This window comes from Misgurnus anguillicaudatus, chromosome 15 (assembly GCF_027580225.2).
Source record: "Misgurnus anguillicaudatus chromosome 15, ASM2758022v2, whole genome shotgun sequence".
Classification (NCBI taxonomy): domain Eukaryota; kingdom Metazoa; phylum Chordata; class Actinopteri; order Cypriniformes; family Cobitidae; genus Misgurnus; species Misgurnus anguillicaudatus.
The window spans coordinates 7,042,810-7,065,307 of NC_073351.2; the positions used below are offsets into that span (position 1 = coordinate 7,042,810).

Below are 22,498 nucleotides of genomic sequence, written 5' to 3' on the forward strand. Positions count from 1 at the left end.
TCTCACTCCCTATGATGCGGTATGCACGTGTTATGTAGTTTGTGTATTAACAACAACAACAACAGTGTATTCTCTCATATTTCTGCATTTGCACCAAATTGTCTGCGCTACATGCAATATACAATAAAACTATCACTCGCATTTTAAATCAAAATATGGCTCAAAACGCAACAACACTTTTCTTCTCTGTTGAGAAGAGCAACAGCAGTAAAACTTCAATGTAAATGTCTGGTGATTTTGTAAGACAATGTCTCGTATCTAAATCACGATTTTAGCAGCAGTTAAAGGAACAGCTGGTTGGATTAAACATGAGGTGTAATGAGTTGTGTTTAGTCACTATTTTATATTATATTCGTTTAATGCAGGGGTCTCAAACTCAAACTGGCTTGGGGCCATTTCTGAGATTGACATTTCATCAAAGGGCCGCAGAGCTATTTTAACGTTCAAAAAATATTTCTGTAAATGTACTGTTTAAATTCTATTATTTCATGTATAATAATACTTGAAAATATATAAACACTGTTTTTCATCTTTTTTAACCCTTTGGGGTCTAAGGTGTTTTTAGGGCCCTGGGGAAGTTTTGACATGCATTGACATTTGTGCTTTTTTCAGTTGCTTAAAAACATATAAATGGCAAAATTCTCATAACACTGCGTTCAGCACAAACTGGGCTCCAATATTATATAATCAACATGTATCTACATGTTTGTATTTTTGAGAGAAAAATGTTTATGCATTGTTTTTGAAAATGCTTCATTTTTAAGTCACTGATATAAGTCCACAAAACTAATTCTAAACATGTTTTCCCAAGACTTTTCAAAACAGGATCTAGTAGTCTAGAGTTTTTTCTTTAAAATGATGTGAAAATCATTCGGCCTACTCATTCACATAAAGCAATATATTGATTTACAATTTCTAAGACACTTTTTCCTGGGAAAGACTGTATGTGTGGAGGTGGGATAGCTCCTGAATTATCAGTGATTGACAGCTGAGGAACAAAAGAGTTGCATAATCAGCCACATAATGAGCCTTGTGGGGATGTTCAACAGGAATGTAACTTTCTCTGTAGTAAAACCATGATAAGGTTTACTTGGGAATTTATAACAAAAAATTATATGTGTGTATATATAGAAATATTTTCTATTAATTTTACAAGTATACCTTTAGTAATCATAGTAAAGGTACTGTTTTGGCCATCGTAAAAATGAACACAGGGTAGTCCCTTACGAAAATTAACCATGGTTTTATTGTGGTAAAAGTGTAGTAACCATGTTTTTTTGGTGAATTGATTACAATAAGCAAAACCATGTTTTTACTACACTAACCATGGTTTAACTATGTTTTTTTTTAAACCATGGTTGTCAAAACAATGGTTATTTTGTGGTTACCATGGTTTTACTACAGTAACCATGTTTTTTTTGTTTTAACTGTAGTAAAACGATGGTTAATTTTCGTAAGGGGTGTTTGGTTGGCCAGCGAGAGTTTTACTCTTGTGCAGTAAACGGCTCAAAATAAAAACTGCCTATCGTTGTCTGGACTCTTATTTGTGTTTTTGTAATCATTATAGTAGAAACACAACAAGGGACAAGCGTGTAAAAACTTATTAATGTTTGTTTACAGCCGCCGCCATTACCTCACGTGTTGATCATGAAAGCAGTATGTGTGCACACGCGAGTGATCCTGTGTTTAATAAACTTGCAGTGCGGAGATATGCGCTTAGACGCAACTAAATAAGGATTGTATTGTTTGCAATCGCGTATTTTATAAGAATACCAAAAACCGCGTAGAGTTTCCTGACTCGCGTGTTTTTTTATGTGTGTTCCCCTCCCGTGAAATGTTTGACGGAAGAACAAAGAAAACACTCGCGTCTGGAGATACTGACACACATACGCAAGTAAATAAGGATTTAGATGTCATGTTTGGTGCAATCAGATGGAACAACAAGGAATGGAGAGAATGGATTGTGGATTGCTTATCCATTGACTGCAGAAGGCACGAGTCATGCATATGGATGTTTCTGCTCGTTCACTTCAATGGCGCGGGGGTGTGGCGATCTCATCTCATTACAGATAATCAGGTAACAAGAGAGAGACGGTACTTGTCCTCCTTCTCATACAGTTTACACCGAATGACAATATATGTTTTCGATCTCACTTACATCATTTAAAAGCTGACATTCCAAGCATTATGTAGACATTTATCTTTTGTTTCTATGACAAATATTCGTTAAGTTACAGTTTTTTTTCTGACGCGTTTGAGAAAGGACTTCACTGAGCGAGAGAAAACAAAACGCGCATCATGTTTAATTTCTTAATTTTGCGAAAAGCACAACATTCTGTTTTTATTGGGAGTGGACAGAAAAAAACTAGACACTTTAACGTTTTAAATGATGTATAAATCATATCTGTGTGTCCAAAATCAGCAGAGTTATCTAAGTCTCTTTGCGGAGTGAATGAAAAATAAAGAGCTTGCGGCGCCCGCGCCGCAGTCAACCCCAGAGTGTTAATATACATTATTTTATAAAAGTAAATAATTTCTTAACCTTATCTTTTATAACTAAGGCCTATTAAATCCTTGCACTAAACTAACTAATTTCTTACTTTCCCTTTTCCCTTAATGTGTTTCGTGTCACAGAATATCCACCAGGTGGCGCATAAAAAACAAAATGTTTATATACTTTGTCATTGCAGTTGTTTCCAGAAGTTGATTTAAAATATCCATTAAAACAGCAAAGTGATTTAAACCCCTTCTTGCCAGTATAACAGCGCATACAACTATTAAGATGACTCCAAGTGCAATGCGCATTTATACTAAGTGCAACCGAGAATTTAGTGTGAGCCTAATACACGTAACTCTAGTTACAATGAATATCTTAATTATTTGTGTTGTCGAATTTTGTCACAGTTTCATTGTTTGTTCATAATATTTCTAAGTATGTAATTTTTTCTAAAAGTATCAATATTTTAAAGAGATTAAGGTCGTATAAAAAATACATGTTTTAAAGTTTAAAATGTTGTAAAAATATATTAGTATTCTTATATATTAAGAACAACATTAGGACACATGTATATGTTGGTAAAGCCAAAATAAATGACTAGAAATAGAACAGACATTTAAATTTAAAATGTACATCTAATAAAATAGCGAACAGAGAAACTGCGCCTTTTACGGACGAAAAACTCCTCCAAAGTTTAGAGTTTATGAATATTTACACTTACAATATGTACTTTGTGAAATGTGCGAGTAAAATAATCAATTTAATACAGACAATTTAATATAGACAAACACGCAGCGTCTCCTTCCAGGTATCTTATCTCACATGTACTTTGGCATTCAACACTTTTCAAAACCAATTTACATAAAATCTAATTTATAAATTAAAAAACAAAGTTTTAAGTTAAGACAAAAATAAATATGTTTATCTTTATTGAAAGAAAAACGTAGAAAATGTTATTATGGGATATTTGATGCAAATAAAGTGTAAACTTTTTTTAAATTGACAATTTAATTGTATTCGCCAACAACACGTTGTGATTGATTTACTGATTTATTTATAAGTAGAAAAATAGCAATGACAAATAAGATAAAACTATTAAATGATAAAACAATTTAAATGTATTTTAGAAGTATAGTTCACAGCACCAGTCACAACCAATTAAAACAGAAAAAACCCCGAAATCTAAAAACAAATTTAAAACTAAATGCAAATCCTAAATAACCGTCCTAAAAACTAACATTTTGAATAATAAGTGGTCGTCCATTGAAAGGTCTGGAATGTCCGGTGATTGTTGTGCAATACCCATTTACAGTCTCTTAAGTTGTTAATTTTAAAGACAATAACGTTATAAAGACAATAATGAATGAATGGGTATAAGTATGTGAGTTTGTGGTTTTAGTCTTTAAGCAGTTATTTTTTATAAAAAACAACGACTTTACATTAAATTGTGTTTACAATTTAAAAAATACAAGTAACTAATACTTACGTATTGATGTACTTTCTTCCTAAAACGATAACGTATATTGCAATGCATCTAGTCATTCAACGTCATTGTTTGTTCATAATAATTTGATTAATAAATATGTCATCTTTTTTAAATGAGCAATATTTTAAAGAGATACAAAGTGCAGAGAAAAAGACAGAGAAATGACAGAGAAATTACGTAAGTCTGGTCACATATATGGCCAAATCAATTAAAATATTGCAGAAATACAAGACACAAAGTGCATGAGAAAATTAGAAGTATGCAAAAGAGCACAATTAAAACCGAAAAAAAACCCCAGAAATCTAAAAACAACTTTAAATCTAAATGCAAATTTTGCATTTAAATCCTAAAATAACATTTTGAATAATAAGTGGTCGTTCATTGAAATGTCTGGAATGTCCGGTGATTCTCGTGCAATACCCATTTACAGTCTCTTAAGTTGTTAATTTTTTTAACATTCACACTATGTCAGTTGTCAGGTCATAACCAATTTGCAGTCTCTTCATTGTTATTTTTTTCTAAATGAAGTACATTCACACCATTTTGTTGGAGGGGTGGTCATAAACTATAAAATAAAAGAAACCACTCAGTGTAGGTATTCGCAGTTGTTTCACCAAACATGGAGGCAAAGGCATTTTACCCCAAATATATAAATATATTTATTTATTTATATAGAATAGCAATTCAATTCATGTGTATGTCTAGATATGTATTCTATATCATGAGTCTGTCAATGATGTTAGAGGGTATGTTTTGTTAATTGTGGTACTTCGTGTTGTTAGTGTAAACAGGAGTTTGTGTTGTTTTCGTTCATTTTTGTGATGTCTGACTTATGTTAATTGATTCGTTCATTATTGTGATGTCTGACTTATGTTAACTCATAGTTAAATGTTTTGTTTTGTCTCATTAAGCACTGTTGATGACCTGGTAAGGGACTACAGATGTAAAATAGCCTGGGGGCTAATTCTGGCATATTCATATGGCTGAAAAGCTATTATGTCTCTTAATATGTATTGTCCCTTTTAAATAAAAAAAAAATAAAAAAAGAAGGCTGCCGCAAAGAAAGCTATGAATAAACGAAAGGTAAGAAATCAGGTTTTTGTATTTTCACTTATTTGTATATTCCATTATCACTTACATTCCACGCCCCCATTGACACAGTGAGATCTATGTAGATAAATACAGTCCTTCCACATGTGTACAGTGAAGACATTTTAAAATGACCAAGATAAGTAAGCTTCATTCCGATGACATCAGGGTGATGAGATCTGCTGGAAAATCAACACAGGAAATAAACCGCCATCTGAATTCTGTTGGTGTATACGCAACACTGAGCACCATCAGAAGACATTACAAAGAACGAACAACCACCAAACGCAAACCTCGCAAAATTAATCAGTAAGTTGCCTCTCAGCGCTATCACATACTCTACTATGACATATATTTGTGGTGTCCATTGTAAAATGTTTATTTCATGATTTGCTTTTGTTTAAGGGACATTGTCGCAGCCATAGAGAGCATCACTAGCCAAAACGATGAAATGGCGGCAAGCTCTGCGAAAAAACAGCTATGGCGTGACAAAGGAGTGGACATTAGTGAGCGTTCAATCCGCAGGGTCAGGCAAAGACTTGCATGGAGGTATGGTAAAACGTATAACTGCCCCATGATCAGAGATAAAAATAAAGAGAAGCGACTTCAACAAGCGCAAAAATGGATCGCCGAGAATGAGACATTTAACAATGTCATTTTTACTGATGAAACCACTGTGGCTTTGGAATGCTTTGCCACCATGTCATTTTGTAAGACAGGAAGACGTGTGTTTAAACAAAAGCCAAAGCATCCTCTGAAAGTTCATGTTTGGGGAGCGATATCCAGACTTGGACAAGGACCTATTGCAATCTTTGATGGGATTATGGATCGTACTTTCTTTGAAGACGCTATTATTAAAGAAACTAGCCCCCCCATATATTCTGGAAACCTTCGGAGTCCACCACCGTTTTTTCCAGGTCAATGATCCAAAGCACACTGCTGCATCAAAGTCATTGCCGCAGAGGGTATTAACTGGGTAAAGACTCCACCAGAATCCCCGGATATGAATCCCATTGAGATGGTGTGGCATTCTCTGAAAGATTATATTCGGAAAGAAGCAAAACCAACAACAAAGTCCGAGTTAATTGCTGCCATAGACAAATTCTGGTTTGAGGAACTTACAGAAAAGGCATGCAACAAATACATCAACAGATTGTTTAAAGTTCTTCCAGTTGTAGTGAAGAGTCATGGTGGACATACTGGAATGTAGCAATAACTTTCATGCCTTAATAGTCTGTATACTTGTATGACCACTTTCAACAAATAAAAGCTTTTTTAATTACAACCCCAAATCAGAAAAAGTTGGGACACTGTAGAAATTGTGAGTAAAAAGTCATGGAATAATTTACAAATCTCATAAACTTATATTTTATTCACAATAGAATATAGATAACACATCAGATGTTGAAAGTGAGATATTTTGAAATGTCATTCCAAATATTGGCTCATTTATTTCATGAGAGCTACACATTCCAAAAAAAGTTGGGACAGGTAGCAATAAGAAGCCATAAAAGTTAAATGTACATACAAGGAACAGCTGGAGGAGGACCAATGTTTAGGAATAGGAATGTTGTCCCATTCTTGTCTAAAACAGGCTTCTAGTTGATCAACAGTCTTAGGTCTTCTATGGTTTTCTATGGGTGAAAGATCTGGACTGCAGGCTGGCCATTTCAGTACCCAGATCCTTTTTCTATGCAGCCATGATGTTGTAATTGATGCAGTATGTGGTCTGGCATTGTCATATTGGAAAATGCAAGGTCTTCCCTGAAAGAGACGACGTCTGAATGGGATCATATGTATCTAGAACTTGGATAAATCTTTCAGCATTGATGGCGCCTTCCCAGATGTGTAAGCTGCCCATGCAACACGCACTCATGCAGCCTCATACCATCAGAGATGCAGGCTTCTGAACTGAGCGCTAATAACAACTTGGGTTGTAATTGTCCTCTTTAGTCCGGATGAAATGGCATCCAATTTTTCCAAAAAGAACTTCAAATTTTGATTCGTTGGACCACAGAACAGTTTTTCACTTTGCCACAGTCCATTTTAAATGAGCCTTGCCCAGGGAAAACGTCTGTGCTTCTGGATCATGTTTAGATATGGCTTCTTTTTTTACCTTTAGAGTTTTAGCTGGCAACGGCGAATGACACGGTGGATTGTGTTCACTGACAATGTTTTCTGGAAGTATTCCTGAGCCTTTTTTATACCCAATCATGTTGCCAATTGACCTAATAAGTTGCAAATTGGTCCTTCAACTGTTCCTTATTTGTTTATTAAAATTTTCTGGCCTCTTATTGCTACCTGTCCCAACTTTTTTTGGAATGTGTAGCTCTCATGAAATCCAAAATGAGCCAATATTTGGCATGACATTTCAAAATATGTCACTTTCAACATTTGATATGTTATCTTTATTCTACTTTGAATAAAATATAAGTTTATGAGATTTGTAAATTATTCCATGACTTTTTTACTCACAATTTTTACAGTGTCCCAACTTTTTCTGATTTGGGGTTGTATATGCTCTTTTTTTAAGTATTTTTGTAGCCTAGTACAGAGGTTTTCAAAGTGGGGGCCGCAGCAAATTAGAAGAAAAGAGCAAAAAAAAAATATACCAGTAAGTATTTCTAAAATAAAAATAATTTATATTATTATGCGTAGTTTTATGAAATAGCATTATAATAATTTGTCGATATCTGAACATTAAACTTTTAATGCTAATCATTCTGATTGGCTGGGTAAATCATCACGTAACCTGCCAATGTAGCCTTGGTAACAACCGCCAAAACTCCGCTATTCAGCTAGTTATTAATTTAACGTTAGTAAACAAATGTCAAAACTCTATCAAAATGGATAGATTTTAAAAAAGAAAAACTGACGAGCCAGCTATCGAAACGTCAGATACAAAACATCAGAAAACAAACTCCTGGCCGAGTAAGACTCGTAGGCATGAGGCAGCATACATAAAGTATGGATTTACCGTCACGCAGAAGAACGGACACGATTGCCCCAAATGCGGTCTTTGCTGCGAAATCCTCTCCAACGAATGCTTAAAACCATCAAAACTTCAATGTCCCCTGAACCAGAAGCATCCAGCAGAGGCCAAAAACCCAATTGACTTTTTTAAAAGAAAGGAAGAACATTTGACCAGGCAGTCAGCGACATTTGTGCGGCAAGCTACTGTCCCTGAGAGAGCACTGAGGGCATCGTTTTGGGTTTCCTTTCACATTGCGCGAGCTAAGAAACCGCACACAATTGGGGAGGATTTGTATTTGTATTTATTCCGATCTCCATTAGCTGTGTAAGCACAGCTATTCTTCCTGGAGTCGATACTTCACTACAAAAACATTTACATGAATAATGTGACAAAAATAACCATAATACAAACACAAATTCGTAACATCAATAAAAACAGCACATATATACATCCTCACACCCGCACACATACATCCACACACCGGACCTAGTTTATGTTAGAGTAATAACAGAGAGATACGCTTACTCATTGCGATTCTACTCCAAGAAGTTTAACCTCTTGTACCTGCTCGACATTTGTATCCTTCACAGTTATACACAATTTAGGCTCATCCAACAGCATACATCTGGTTCCAAACACAATACTTTTTGTCTTTTCAATATTTAGTGCTAACTTATTATTTATGATCCACTCATATACCAATTTTAATTCTTCCACTAAAACATTTTTAAGTTCAGCAGTTGTACTTTGTGAAGAATAAATTGTTGAATCATCAGCATACATAGATATTTTTGCTTTTTGTAACACTAAAGGCATATCATTTGTGTACATAGAAAACAGTAGCGGACCTAGACAGCTTCCTTGTGGTATACCACAACACACATCTCTGTTATCTGAAAAACTTCCATTAAAGAAAACAGTCTGTTTCCTATTCTCTAGGTAACTTTGAAGCTAATGTAATGCTGCTTGACTAAAACCATAACATTTAATTTTTCTTAATAAGAGATTATGGTCAATAAGATCAAAGGCTGAGCTGAAATCTAATAACACTGCTCCTGCCAACATCTTATTATCTAATGCCGTGAGCCAATCATCTGTCATTTGAGCCAACACTGTAGCAGTTGAATGACCAACTCTATAAGCGTGCTGAAAGTCAGTACTTAAGTTATTATCTGAAAAATAGTTCTGAATTTGTTCAAAAACTATTTTCTCCATCACTTTACTCAAGGTTGGTAACAGACTAATTGGTCTACAGTTAAGACCACAAAAAGGTACAGCTGTACTTTTTGGTAATGGTACAATCTTTGCTGTTTTCCAAGATTGCGGATAAATACTCTTCTGTAAACTCAAGTTCATAATATGAGTAATCGGAACTGCTATTATATTTGCCACTTGTTTCAGCAACTTTGAGTCAATATTATCTACACCCGATGGTTTTTCTTTACATTCTAATAGTAATTTCTTTACTTGACTCTCCGTTACTTCAGTAAATTTAAATTCACAAGTCTTTCCTACCATGATCCTATTTCTTATTAACATTTCTGCTTTTGTATTATTCGTTTGTATTTGACCCATTTCATTTCGAAACTTATCAATTTTCTCATAAAAATACTTACTTAAATAATTTGCTATTTCCAATGGCTTCGTAAGAAACCTATCCCCTAATTCAAGAAATGTTGGAGCACTCTTTACACCTCTTCCCAACATGCTATTTAAAATATTCCATAATTTCCCGCTATCATGTTGATTATGCGATATCAAATTTCCATAATACAGCTTCCTTTTCTTTGTATTCAATTTAGTCACATAATTTCTCAATTTTCGATAGACTTGCCAATCTGATTCAAAATTGGAGTTGTTTGCGACTTTTTTGGCCTCATCTCTTTGTACCATACAGTCCTTTAGTTCCGCATCTATCCAACCAGCTCTTGTTTTCCTTACAGTTCTCTTTATTAACAGAGCATGTTTACTACTTACTTCTAAAAATAATGTATTAAATTCTTTTACTGCATCATCAAGATTATCACTCATTAGAACCCCATCCCAACAAATATTACTAACATCCTCCCTAAAATTATTCTCATTATAATGTTTATATGATCTTTTTACTATTACTTTAGGTCCCTCTTTAAAAATTTTGGTTTTCCTTACCACTACTACGAGATTATGATCGCTACACCCTACTGGGACAGATATAGATTTACTACAAAAATCATCAAAATTAGCAAAAATATGATCAATCAAAGTAGATGTTTTTGTGCCATCACTCCTAAGGCAAATCCGAGTAGGTGAAGTCACAAGTTGTTTTAAACCACATGCCTCTATAATAGAATGAAGCTTGTTCCTCATAGGACATTGTAATAAGTTCCAGTCTATATTAAAATCTCCCATAATAAAGATTTCATTTCGACTGTCACATACATTGTCAATCATATCACATATTGTATCTAAATAATCAGAATTTGCATTGGGTGGCCGGTAGCAACAACAAATTAATACTGGTTTTAAATGTGGAATATGCACTTGTAACCATAGTACTTCAATATTAGATAACATCAAATCTCTTCTCATTTTAACTGGTATATGTTCTTGTATATAGATTGCAACCCCGCCACCCTTTGCATTTCTGTCCCTCCTGTATATATTGTACCCTTGTATATGTAATGAGGAATCTTCAAATGTGGAATCCAAATGGGTCTCCGTAATTGCAAAGATATGTAAATTGCCTTCAGATAGAATATTTGCAATTTCTGTTACCTTATTCCTAAGACTACATATGTTTAAATGTCCTAATCGGAGTCCCTTTTTGGGTAGTTTAGTAAGAGTTACCATTTTTAATTATTTTGAATACTATTGTCTGATTTATTATAATAGTCCACATGGACCTATAATTTCTGCATTTACATTCATATTCACCAGGTCCAACCATGAAAAAACATACACACTCATTCATACACATATTCATACAAACATAACATCTCCCATAATTTATATCCCTATAATATGTGATTCCTAGCACACCCAAATCACCCCACACCCCTACCCAAAAAAGATTATCTGAGTGCATAAAACGTAAACCAAAATACAAAACAAAAACTGCTTCCTAGCTCTTCTTACTCCCCTGGGTAAATGTCTCTTTTTCATACTTCAATTCAATTAGTTAAACAGTACCTGGCGGATATCTCAGTCTCTTGTAGAGGATGATGTCAAACATAATCCACTACTCCATTCCGACAATGCGGAAGTAAACAAAGACAGCATGTATCCTGACAGCTGTTCGGCAAGAAATTTACTAAGACTCCTTACTGGCGTTTTGAACTTCCATGGAGTCAATAAACCTTGCTGCCTCGTCTGAGTCTTGAAACAGGCGTTGGTCAGATCCTCGGGTCAACTTAATGATAGCAGGATAAAGCAAGAAAGCTTGAAAACCCAGTTTACGAGCGCGGTCCAGCAGTGACATCGCTAAAGTCCGTTGTAAAGCGAATTATTTGACCAGCTACTTCCACGTCTTTCTTCCTTGCACATCGCAAAATACGGTCTCTGTCTGTATAACGAAGACACTTTAGGATTATGGTCCTTGGAAGAGCAGAAGATTTTCGCGGTGGACCAATGCGATGTGCTCTCATCAGCTCCGGTGGATTATTGACCAAATCTGGAAACCATTTGGGAAAACTCCGCACAAGGTAAGCTAAGATGTTTCCCTGTTCCTTTGATACTACCAGCTACCAAAGACATTGTTAAAGAGCTTCTGGGTGAGGATGCTGCCAAGCAAATTGACACCGTACCGCTCTCTGATAACACGGTGAGCAGACGTATTGGCGACATGGCTGAGGATATGTCTGCTCAACTGTTGGACCAGGTGAGAGCTAGCAAATTCTTTGCACTGCAGCTAGATGAAAGTACTGATGTCCCTAACGCTGCCGAGTTGCTTGTGTACATAAGATTCATTTCCCAAGAAATGTTCGTCGAGGAATTACTGTTTTGCAAAGCACTTGAAAGTAGAACCACCGGGAAATACATTTTTCAATTGCTGGACGAATATATTAATTCAAATGGACTTGACTGGTCTCGTTGCGTGAGTGTGTGTTCTGACGGGGCCGCGGCTATGACTGGGAAGAACAGTGGGGTGACGGCTCTCATCAAACAGAAGGCCCCGAATGCCGCGTTCACGCACTGTATGCTCCATTGAGAAGCACTGGTGGCTAAACGGTTGGATGATGAGCTTAACCAGGTACTACAGGACATAATACAAGTAGTAAACTTCATTAAAGCACGCCCCTTGAAACACAGGCTGTTTGCTCTTCTGTGTAAAGAAATGGGAGCCCGTTTTGATGGACTGCTGCTTCACTCAAACGTATGCTGGCTTTCACGGGGGGCAGTTTTGAACCGTGTGTATGAATTGCGGAGTGAGGTCGCAGAATTTCTCTTGTCTGAAAAACATCAGCTGGCTGACCGTTTTAAAAATGAAGCCTGGATTCTCAAACTTGCATATATGGCTGACATTTTTTGTCATCTGAATGTACCAAAGCATGCAAGGGCGTGACACATACATAGTGCATATGCAAGACAAAGTGCGTGCTTTTTCCCTGAAGATTACGCTGTGGTCAAACAAGCTCAAGGAGGGAATTACAGAAATGTTCCCACTATTACACCAAGAGCTGCTGTCATCTGGTGGTGAGATGGACACCATTTCTCCACTGATACAATCTCACCTGGAGCACCTCCAGGGATATTTCAGAGACTATTTCCCTGACCTTGACAGCACCCATCTAAACTGAGTAAGAAACCCATTTGCCCCTGATGTAGAATCTTGTCTGGACTTAAAATCCCAGGAGGAGCTGATTGAGATGACTTCTTCATGGGATTTAAAAATGAAATTTGAGACTCTTTCCCTCTCTAACTATTGGATGCATGTAAAAAAAAGACTTTCCGATCCTAGCTGAGGCTCTGTTTACACGTACATGGTTATTTTTAAAAACGGAGAGATTTACCTTCGTTTGTGCACATCGTTTACACGCAAACGGAGAACTCGCCTCTGAAACCGATTGTTTCTAAAAACTCCGGCCAGAGTGGAGATCTTGAAAACCTTTGGTTGCACGATTGCATGTAAACTGAGACAAACGGATGTTTAAGCAGGCAACGTCACAGAGTATGCGCCAGAGCTCGCACCTACGTCAATAGTGCGACCTATGTTTACATGTGACTGCTACTCTGAACGCTTCCAAGATCACATTTATGTTCTTGCAAACTCGTTTCGTGTGTTTGTATTTGCAAATAGAGCTGCTCCATTATGTTGAGGAGCAGACACGAGTGCTCAGAGGTCAGCAATTTTACGCGTGTTTGACTTCATGCGGCGCTGCAAAAACCGACAGACGGATGATGTCAAAGTACCGCGAGAGCAATTCAAAATTAGACCTCTACGTGTGATTCCTCAACTCGCTCTCGCGGTAATTTGACGTCATCGATAACCTACTGCAACAGCTCCTCCCTCCAACATGAAGAACCAGTTCGCGTCACCACCAGCGCTGCCGGTGATTGGCTTACGTGGGCTTGAGCTTCTCTTGACGGCATATATGCACGGGTACGTGTACATAAACACTTTTCTGAAAACTGACATGTGTGCACGATATTATTTTTGAAACCGGAGAGCTTGAAATGTCCGTTTATGAAAATAGCCGTTCACGTGTAAACATAGCCTGAGAGTGCTCTGAAATGCCTTCTTCCTTTTGCAACCACTTATTTGTGCGAGTCCGGGTTTTCAACTTTAAAAGTACTTAAAACAAACCACAGAGCACGTCTAAATGTGGAGAGTGACATGTGTGTTGCACTGACAGACATGAAGCCCAGGCTTGACAAACTGTGTAGGAGCCACCAGACCCACCAATCCCATTAATATGCTCTCTCTTACTCACTCACTCACGCACGCACGCACGCGAGAGCGAGCGAACGAGGGAGAGAGAGAGGCAGCGTTGTGCTGATATATGCTTCTGATACTATTGTAATTTTCTTTCTAGTTTGTTTCACTAAATCTCTGCTATTTTAAACAGTACTCGACATGTGCTCCAGGATTTTTTTAACTCCTCAAGAAAATAGAGTAATGTGACATCCCTAAATCCAAGGTAGAGATATATGCAGTATAGTCCACGCATTTAAAGTGTTTTTAGCATGTAGAACTTGTCGGCTTTATCATTTTAAAAGTAGATCACCACACAAAAAAGTAGCATTTGTATTATCTATTTACAAATTCCCTACCTTAGTTTCTCCTGCAGATCGTCTTTCATCTTTTAATTCTCCGTTTGTTGTGTTGTTGTGGCTGGCAGCGGGAGCTACTTGGCGCTTCCGTGACATGACGCCAAAGGTTTGGGGATATCAAGTTACGTTGCGCAAGTTACGTTGCGGAAGTTACGTTGCCACATAGGCCTAAGTAAATTAACCTTATCAAAGAACGTAATAAAATGTAAAAATATATTCCCAAATATTTAATATATATATGCTACAGGGAATTAGACGCAACATATCAGTTTTTTTCTTTTGTTTTTAATGACCCCCCCCAATCCGCCCCGCATTAAAGTTACAATTTCTTTGCCCGCCCCAACCCCACCCGCGGGTTACGAGACGACCCGCGCATCACTACTATATATAAAGATCTGACATACAAATGTTATTATTACAACACTGATAAAGTTCAGTGGATGTTCACCTAGATGTTTTATTCATTTATTTTTACATTTGCTGTAGTGTTGTCAATGAGTTCAATAACACATCATGCAAAAGGGGGGCCTTGGCCAGAACCTAGTGGAATTTGAGGGGCCTTGTTATGGAAAAGTTTGGGAACCCCTGGCCTAGTAGATTAGATTGCATGCTTTTAACATTTTTGATCACATTAAACGTTCCATTTCTTGCTGTAAATGTCAGTTGGTTATATCAACATATGTCAAAATAAGTTATGCGTTATCCACTAATTTGTATAAGTTATAAACATTCATTTGAAATAACTTAAAGCGTATGTATAGTAGCTTTGCTTAAATATCATTTAAACAAAGGAACTGGGTAGGAATTAAAACCCCACACGCTGGTGAAAACTGGAAAAAACGGTTTTCTGAGAGAAGATCGATTAGCATTGGGGGTTTGCAAAGAATTGGCCGACCTGGGGGGCAGGTGGTTTGTAATTTCTTGACTCAGCTAAACAAAGACTGTGCAATTAATTAGATTTTGGAATTAACTTTATGTCGTTTTATTTATAAACTGTAAATAAAAATATTTTTTGGAATTTGTAAGTAAAGTTAGCATTAAATACGTTGGGTGCTTTCAGACATGCACTGTTAAGGTCGGCCCCAATGACGTGTCGGTCCGGGTACTATAGTGGAGTGGATAGAAATGGTTAGCAGATGGCCAAAAATAAAGTTGCCAGATACATATATACAAGTATATTATTTTAGTGCAACCAAAAGCAACAGTTGCTAACACGTTAGAACCAATGGTGAATAACACCACTTCTGTTGCCGAAATGCGCGCAGGCTATTTAATCACGTGAGCTGTAAAAGGGTCTATGGGGTGCAGCGCAGACCAGTTGGCCTGTGACATCACACTACCAAGAGATCTATGTAAACGCATACTGAGTCATTTACTGTGAATCGATCTCACGGTGCTAAGACGTCACATGCCGATCGGTCTGCGAGTTAACCCAACGCAAAAGTGAAAATGATAGCAATGACTCTATAGATAAGATCTATTGAACATGCACACCAGTGTTTTATTTGTCTGGAGAAAAGGATAATTTGTTATCCAAAATAGTGTCCAACTCAATACTTACTCTTTCATTAAAAGTCGGGCCTCCCAAAACAAACGTGTTTTTGGTGTTTGTTGTAATATGGAACTTGGTGTATTTCAAATGTGTCTGTTAAGTATCTCCTCGTGAAAACGGAATGCAACAACAACCGGTTTCTAACAATTGGAGCCATTGGAAAATTATGAACAACCAGCACTTCATAATTAATAATACTGCTTTGTAGACTACATGATGTGTATCTTTTTTAATATTTATTAGTTTATTATAGTGTAAACTGAAATATTATACTGTGTTTTACAGAGAAGGCATGAGACACATCTGGAGGAATACTGTCGAATTACTTCAACAGCCTGTAAGAGGCCATCAGAAGGTGGAACAGGTTCCAAGACGAAACAACTGAAGCTGCTGGAGACCAAGCAGGTGTCTCAGAAGACGGTTGATCGGGCTATCCTCCGCTTCATCGTTCAAGGTCTCCAGTCCTTCTCCCTGGTTGAGAAACCATCCTTCCAAGACCTTATTGTAGAATTACAACCGAGTAGTACCGTCATGTCCCGCACAACTGTGCGTCGCAAGATTGATTCAGCTACATCTAAAATGAAAGAATGTCTCAAAAGCGAAATGAAAAAGGCACCATACATTGCCACCACTACTGATTGTTGGACGGCCAGGAGAAGGAGCTTTATAGGTGTAACAGCCCACTGGCTCGATCCTTGCAGTTTTGAACGTCGTTCAGCTGCCCTTGCTTGCCGTCAACTAAGGGGCTCCCACACATTCGATGCCTTGGCAGCTGTTTTGACCGACATTCATGCGGAGTATGAAATAAGTCTAAAGGTTGTTAGAACTACAACAGACAACGGGTCGAATTTCGTCAAAGCGTTCCGTGTCTTTGGTCAGCAGGACGAAAATAACAACGAAGAGTTAATTGCAGAAGGCACAATCGAAGAAGAAGAAGTAGGAGAAGATTGTGATGCATCTGATGGTGAAGAGGAGGTGGAATTCATGGATGTGGAAGCCATTCTGGAGGAAGATGATGGGCTTCAGTATCAGCTGCCAAAACATCATCGGTGTGCATGCCATTTACTAAATTTGGTTTCCACAGTCGATGTTGATCGGGCTAATAAGACAGAAGCTTACAAGAAGTTGTCCAGATCAGCTTTTTCTAAATGTCAGGCACTCTGGAATAAAGCATCAAGGTCTCCTCAAAATGCAGAGCTTATAGAGCAACACTGTAAGCTTCACTTAGTACAGCCTAATTCAACTCGATGGAACTCCTCTTTCATGGCCGTGGAACGTGTGGTCAGAATCATTAGAGACCAAGGAGAGGGGTCTGTGAGAACGGTCTGTGCTGCACTCAATGTTCCAATGTAAGTAGCTTATGTTAATGTATAATTGTGTTATCTTGTTTTGTTGAGTAATGCTTACCACATTATATGCTGTAGGTACATAAACAAATAAATACATGTTCACCATTGCACAGTGGTTCTGTATACATTTTGTTGAAATATGTGTTTGTTTATTTTCTTCTTTTTCTATTAGGTACAGTCCGGCTGACATAGCCTTTTTAGGGGAATATGTCACCACCATGAGTCCAGTTGCGAAGTCTTTGAACATACTACAAGGAGAAGTCAACATTCAGATGGGCTGGCTGCTCCCGACAATCACCACCCTCACAACCAAGCTTGAAAAGACCAGACCGTCACTCAGATTTTGCAAGCCACTTGTTGATGCTCTTCTTGAAGGTTTGAGGAAGCGTTTTGAGAGCATGATGTCAGAGCCAGAGCTAATTGCAGCAGCCATTCTGGTTCCAAGGTTCAAAACCTCCTGGACCAGCAATGACACAGTCCTACAGCTTGGTAAGGAAAATGTTTTTGTTTGTTTGCTTTCAAAAACCTTTACATCAAACAATGATTATATGCAGTTGTTTACTTACAGAGTAATAATAACACATGTGTTTGTTGGTGTGATTCTGTGTTTCTAATCAAGGCCTTAGTTACATCAAGGAACATCTGTCAGAACACAATGAAGGTCTTCGGTCTCCTGATACCACATCATCCTCTTCTGATGAAGATGACTTCTTCACCAATGTCAAGCAGACGCATTCCCATGAGATAAGTAAACAACTTGATGGATACCTAGCCGCTACAGCTGAAGGAGTGAATACACTGACCCCCTATCCAGCTGTGCGTAACCTCTCACTAAAGCTCAACACAGCCCTGCCAGCTTCAGCTGCGTGTGAAAGGCTTTTTAGCGTAGCAGGTTTGCTTTTCACCCCAAGAAGGGGATCAATTCATTCACAGAATTTTGAGAACCAACTTCTCCTCAAGTTAAACAAGGACTTCATGATATTTGATTGAATTGAAGTACACACACACACACACACACACACACACACACACACACACACACACACACACAGATGTCACACATAGATTGTGTCTGAATGTGAGAATGGTGTTATTCAGCTGAAAGTTTTTTCTCTTGCCTTTCCTGTATGTCAATGTGAGAGGAAGGGGCTTAATACTGTCAATCAAATGAGCAGAATTTTTTTTTGTAAGCTGAGCATTTGCTTTGATGTTCTTGAGTAAGCGGTCTGTTTTACACAGTCAAGTTCAAATGTGGGTGCAAAAACATCTATTAAAACTTTAGCCGAAGTTTGTCGGAGCGTTGCCATTGTTCTTTTGCCTTGTGTGCAAGTGAGAAATGTTAAATAAAGCAACATGGTCAAAAGATGAAAAGACTTGATTTTACTTTGAATTCCTTTTACATTCTCCAAGGTATTAACACTAAAATGTTTCATAACTCTATGTAGGACGTTTCTGTACATAAATGTAAGCACTGTGGCAGTAGTAATACAATATTTAGAAAATTTACTCTTGTACTCTTTATACTCAAGTACTTTTAAAAACAAGTACTTATGTACTTTTACTTAAGTAGACATCTGACTGTAGTACTTTTACTTGTACTTGAGTAAAATTTAGCAAGGGGTACTTTTACTTTTACTCAAGTACTGAAGCTGTGTACTCTGTCCGCCTCTGGAAGTTACTCAGGGTAACGTTAGCTCAGAATTCGAGTAGTAGCCGTATATCTCGGAACTCAGGGCAGAGCACCCGGGTAACGATAAGCCTAGCTAACAATCGTCCTGCTAAATTAGCTAACATTAGTCATTTTGCTCGAAGCAAACTTTATCATATGCAAGGTCTACGTTTGTGCGTTACTCGGCGTTGACTCATTCCTAAAAATACAATATAAGCGGTAGCTAACGCTAATTTAAATCAAGCAAACAAATAGTTGTTGTTTTTGCTCAAAAAAAGTTGACTTACCTTGAATAAGATAGTTCCTTCACGTTAAAAGTGTCCATCAGACTCGCGTGGTAGCCAGGTGTGTCTCTCATCCAAAGGACCGCGCTGTCTTCAAGACTCTGAAGGAAGTGCTAAGATTTCGATTGGCCCAGAGAAAAGCAAATGCTAAGATTCCGATTGGCCCAGAGAAATGTCAATTATAAGAATTAACCAATAATGTTTGGCAATTCTAGCCCGCATGGCATTCAGATAAAGGGCAGCCTCGCGACAATAAAAAAAAAACGATCCCAGAAAAATTGCGGGTGCATTTTCCAAAATTATTATGTGGGCTATCGGGGTGATGAGTCATAACCTTTAATCATTGTCTTTCCTTTGATTAAGTTATTATATAGTAATATAATTTAATTATATTCAGCTAGACGGTGCTATGCCTGAACCTCTGATCATCGTTGAGCTTTGTATTAAGTTGTATATAACAGATTGTGTGAGGCAACATGGGTACCTTTTAACGAGAGTCTGTAAGCATGGAGCGGTATTGTTAAATTGCTTTAGTCATGAACCTCTGGTTATTGCATGGTAGATTAATTATTTAACCTTAACTAAGTTGTTCGTAATCGTACTGTATGTGGGCTATCAGAGTAATGCATCATAACTGCTGGTCATTATTTCTGCTATAATTAAGTTGATATATAGTAATATGAATTAACTATATTTGGCTAGACGGTGCTATGCCTGAACCTCTGGTTATAGTTAGAATGTTGCACTAAGTTGTATATGGACAATTGCATGGGGCTAAATGTGAACCTTGTAGCAATAGCAAGGCAATATAAACATGAGCTAAATAGAATGATCAAACATTAATCCAAATTATACAATTATATCTATTTGATTTATAATTATGAACAAGGAGATTTTATATTTTGGAATCAGATAAAACTACCTAAATTACGTAACGTTAAAACGTCATCATTGAGCGCCGGAAAAGACAGAACGTGCAAGGACCCTTCTGGCATGCCGGTTGGTTTCCATAATTTTGGGCCAAATGGATGGATATATTATTTTCCTTTATAGTACCCTTTTATAGGGCTTTGAACCAAGATTTTTTCCCAATTGGTTTGTTCCGAACATAAACAGTATTTTAAAGTTTCCGGTTTTCGGTTCAACCCTAAAATTGATGTTCCTGAACCGGTTAGAAGAAAAAATAAAGTTCCCGAACTGGTTAATAACGTTCCATGTCAGCTGTGGGATATACAAATAAGTAGGCTGATCATTAGAACATTAAACTTAAATTATTAGTCTACATAATTTTCCTTAAGTCTCTATCTTGTCATCAAACATTAAAAAGGCTACATTATGTAAGCGGCATAACTGTAATTCTGGCATGCCTACATGTCAGAATTACAGGGAAGAGACGCAAGAGAGAGACGCAAGAGAGAGACGCAAGAGAGAGACGCAAGAGAGTGGCAACACTGTTATCGGAGCTCCGTCGAGTTCATCATCTAAATCTTATATTTCTTACTTTCTTGTTCCTATCTATATAATATAACTTACTAGTTCATCTTAGGAATACTTTACCATGACGATTATTAAACAGTTTCAATAAGTGAAACGATTTATCACTGGTAAACACCCAGTATTAGCATATAGCCCGCTAGCATCAGCAAACGAGGAAACGCTGCTCCGTGCATTGGAGCTCCGTCGAGTTCATCATCAAAATCCTATTTTCTTACTATCTAGTTCCTATCTATATAATATAACGTACTAGTTTATCTTAGGAATACTTTACCGTGACGAATATTAAACAGTATTAATAAGTAAAACGATCTATCACTAGTAAACACCTAGTGTTAGCATATAGCCCGCTAGCATCAACAAACGTGCCGGTTGAAGTTAGCACTTGCTCACTGTCTGTTTACTGTAAATCTGCCTTCCTTTTCGATCTAAGGGCGGACTCATCCGATGTATGTTTTTCAGACCTTTCCTCACCAGAGCGGGAATCTGTGGAGGAGTTGTGGCCCGGCATTCGTACCAGGCGGTACAGCGCATAGATATAAAGGCTAGATGGCTCGTCCGCGCTGCTGGCCAATTGAGTGCAACGTCCGCATTTTGGCGGCCATCTTAGGACAGGGCGCTCGCTCACTCGTAGCATTGAGTTTTAATGATGCAGGTACTTTTAAATGACCATAACTTGCTTAATTTTTTACCGATTTTCAAACGGTTTGGTTTGTTATAAACGTCAAAGATGTACCTATGACACTGCATACCTATACTAAAAATAAAAAATAAATTCATGAAACATGTTAAAGCATCCAGAATTATAGCCACGTTAATAACGTTTGTAAAAACCCAAACCGTTTGAAAATCGGTAGAAAATTGAGCAAGTTATGGTCATTTAAAAGTACCTGCACCATTAAACTCAATGCTACGAGTGAGCGAGCGCCCTGTCCTAAGATGGCCGCCAGGTGATGCCGTTAGGGACTCCGCCTTGAGCCATCTAGCCTTTATACATATCTATGGTACAGCGTGCCTCACATCACCCTGGCTCCAGACACCCGGAGACGACCGAGGCACGTGTAGCAGGATTAGGTGAGCTGTGACTGATGGCTGATATCACCTATCAGAGAGTGGCAGTCCCTTTTTAAACCGTGATTGGCTGCTGCTCAGAATGCGTCATGTCCGACTTCCCCCCTGGGGGTTTGCAACCTTAGCGGCAAGTGAGTTCTTGCTAACATGCTATGGTTAGCAGTTTTAATCTGTTTGTCATTTAAAAGTAATGTTTTGTTGGTTTTAGTGTGTTGTCTGTCGTGCTGGTGCCCTTGTGCTGTCCGTGGTGTACGTGATGGTGTACCCTCAGTTGGCTTAGGGTTTTCCTGCTGTTGGTTAACCTGTGCCTCAAAACAGTAAATTGTCTGGGGTGATGCCACTTTTCGGTAAGTGTCTAGCACGAAGTCTTAATGTTTGAGTTGTGTGTAGTTTTAATATTATATTTGTTTACTGGAGTCTCCCTTTCGTTCTATGCCGTGTCTCCCCTTGCGGTGTGTCTTTGCTTCTCGCACTACGGTGTTGCACCGTTGCTAACAACGTCATTAGCTGCACTGCTACACGCGGAACTGTACCTTGTCTGGTTCTGCTGAGCGGCTAGGAATAACGCTCCACTTTTAATGTGACCATCACAGAGCCGTGGTGTGCTCTGTGTGAGAACGAGTACCTCTCCAGTGGCTGTTTTTAATGCATCATTATCATTGTGTTTCTTTTTGTTTATTTTCCTTTATTGGTGACGAACAACCCCTGTGTCTGTGAAAATTCGCTCAGATGACCCAATGATGCTAGTATATAGGATTGTTCGTTTAGTTGGTTCCTGAGA

General features: G+C 37.8%; 1 protein-coding gene across 1 annotated transcript; it reads left to right on the plus strand.

Annotated features, from left to right (window-relative positions):
* The first annotated feature begins 16,028 nt into the window (after positions 1–16,028).
* LOC141349681 (zinc finger BED domain-containing protein 4-like) lies at positions 16,029–18,486 on the plus strand. Its single transcript, XM_073853323.1, has 3 exons — positions 16,029–17,199; positions 17,372–17,688; positions 17,819–18,486. Exons 1-3 carry the CDS (start codon positions 16,382–16,384, stop codon positions 18,187–18,189), a joined length of 1,506 nt encoding a protein of 501 aa, XP_073709424.1. The 5' UTR covers positions 16,029–16,381; the 3' UTR covers positions 18,190–18,486.
* Positions 18,487–22,498: the final 4,012 nt, after the last annotated feature.

Excerpts from the sequence above, each read along its gene's own strand:
- LOC141349681 (XM_073853323.1), top strand. The coding sequence starts at position 16,382 with ATGTCCCGCACAACTGTGCGTCGCAAGATTGATTCAGCTACATCTAAA. Across the intron at positions 17,200-17,371 it reads GCTGCACTCAATGTTCCAAT|GTACAGTCCGGCTGACATAG; the intron begins GTAAGTAGCTTA and ends TTTTTCTATTAG. Across the intron at positions 17,689-17,818 it reads TGACACAGTCCTACAGCTTG|GCCTTAGTTACATCAAGGAA; the intron begins GTAAGGAAAATG and ends TTTCTAATCAAG.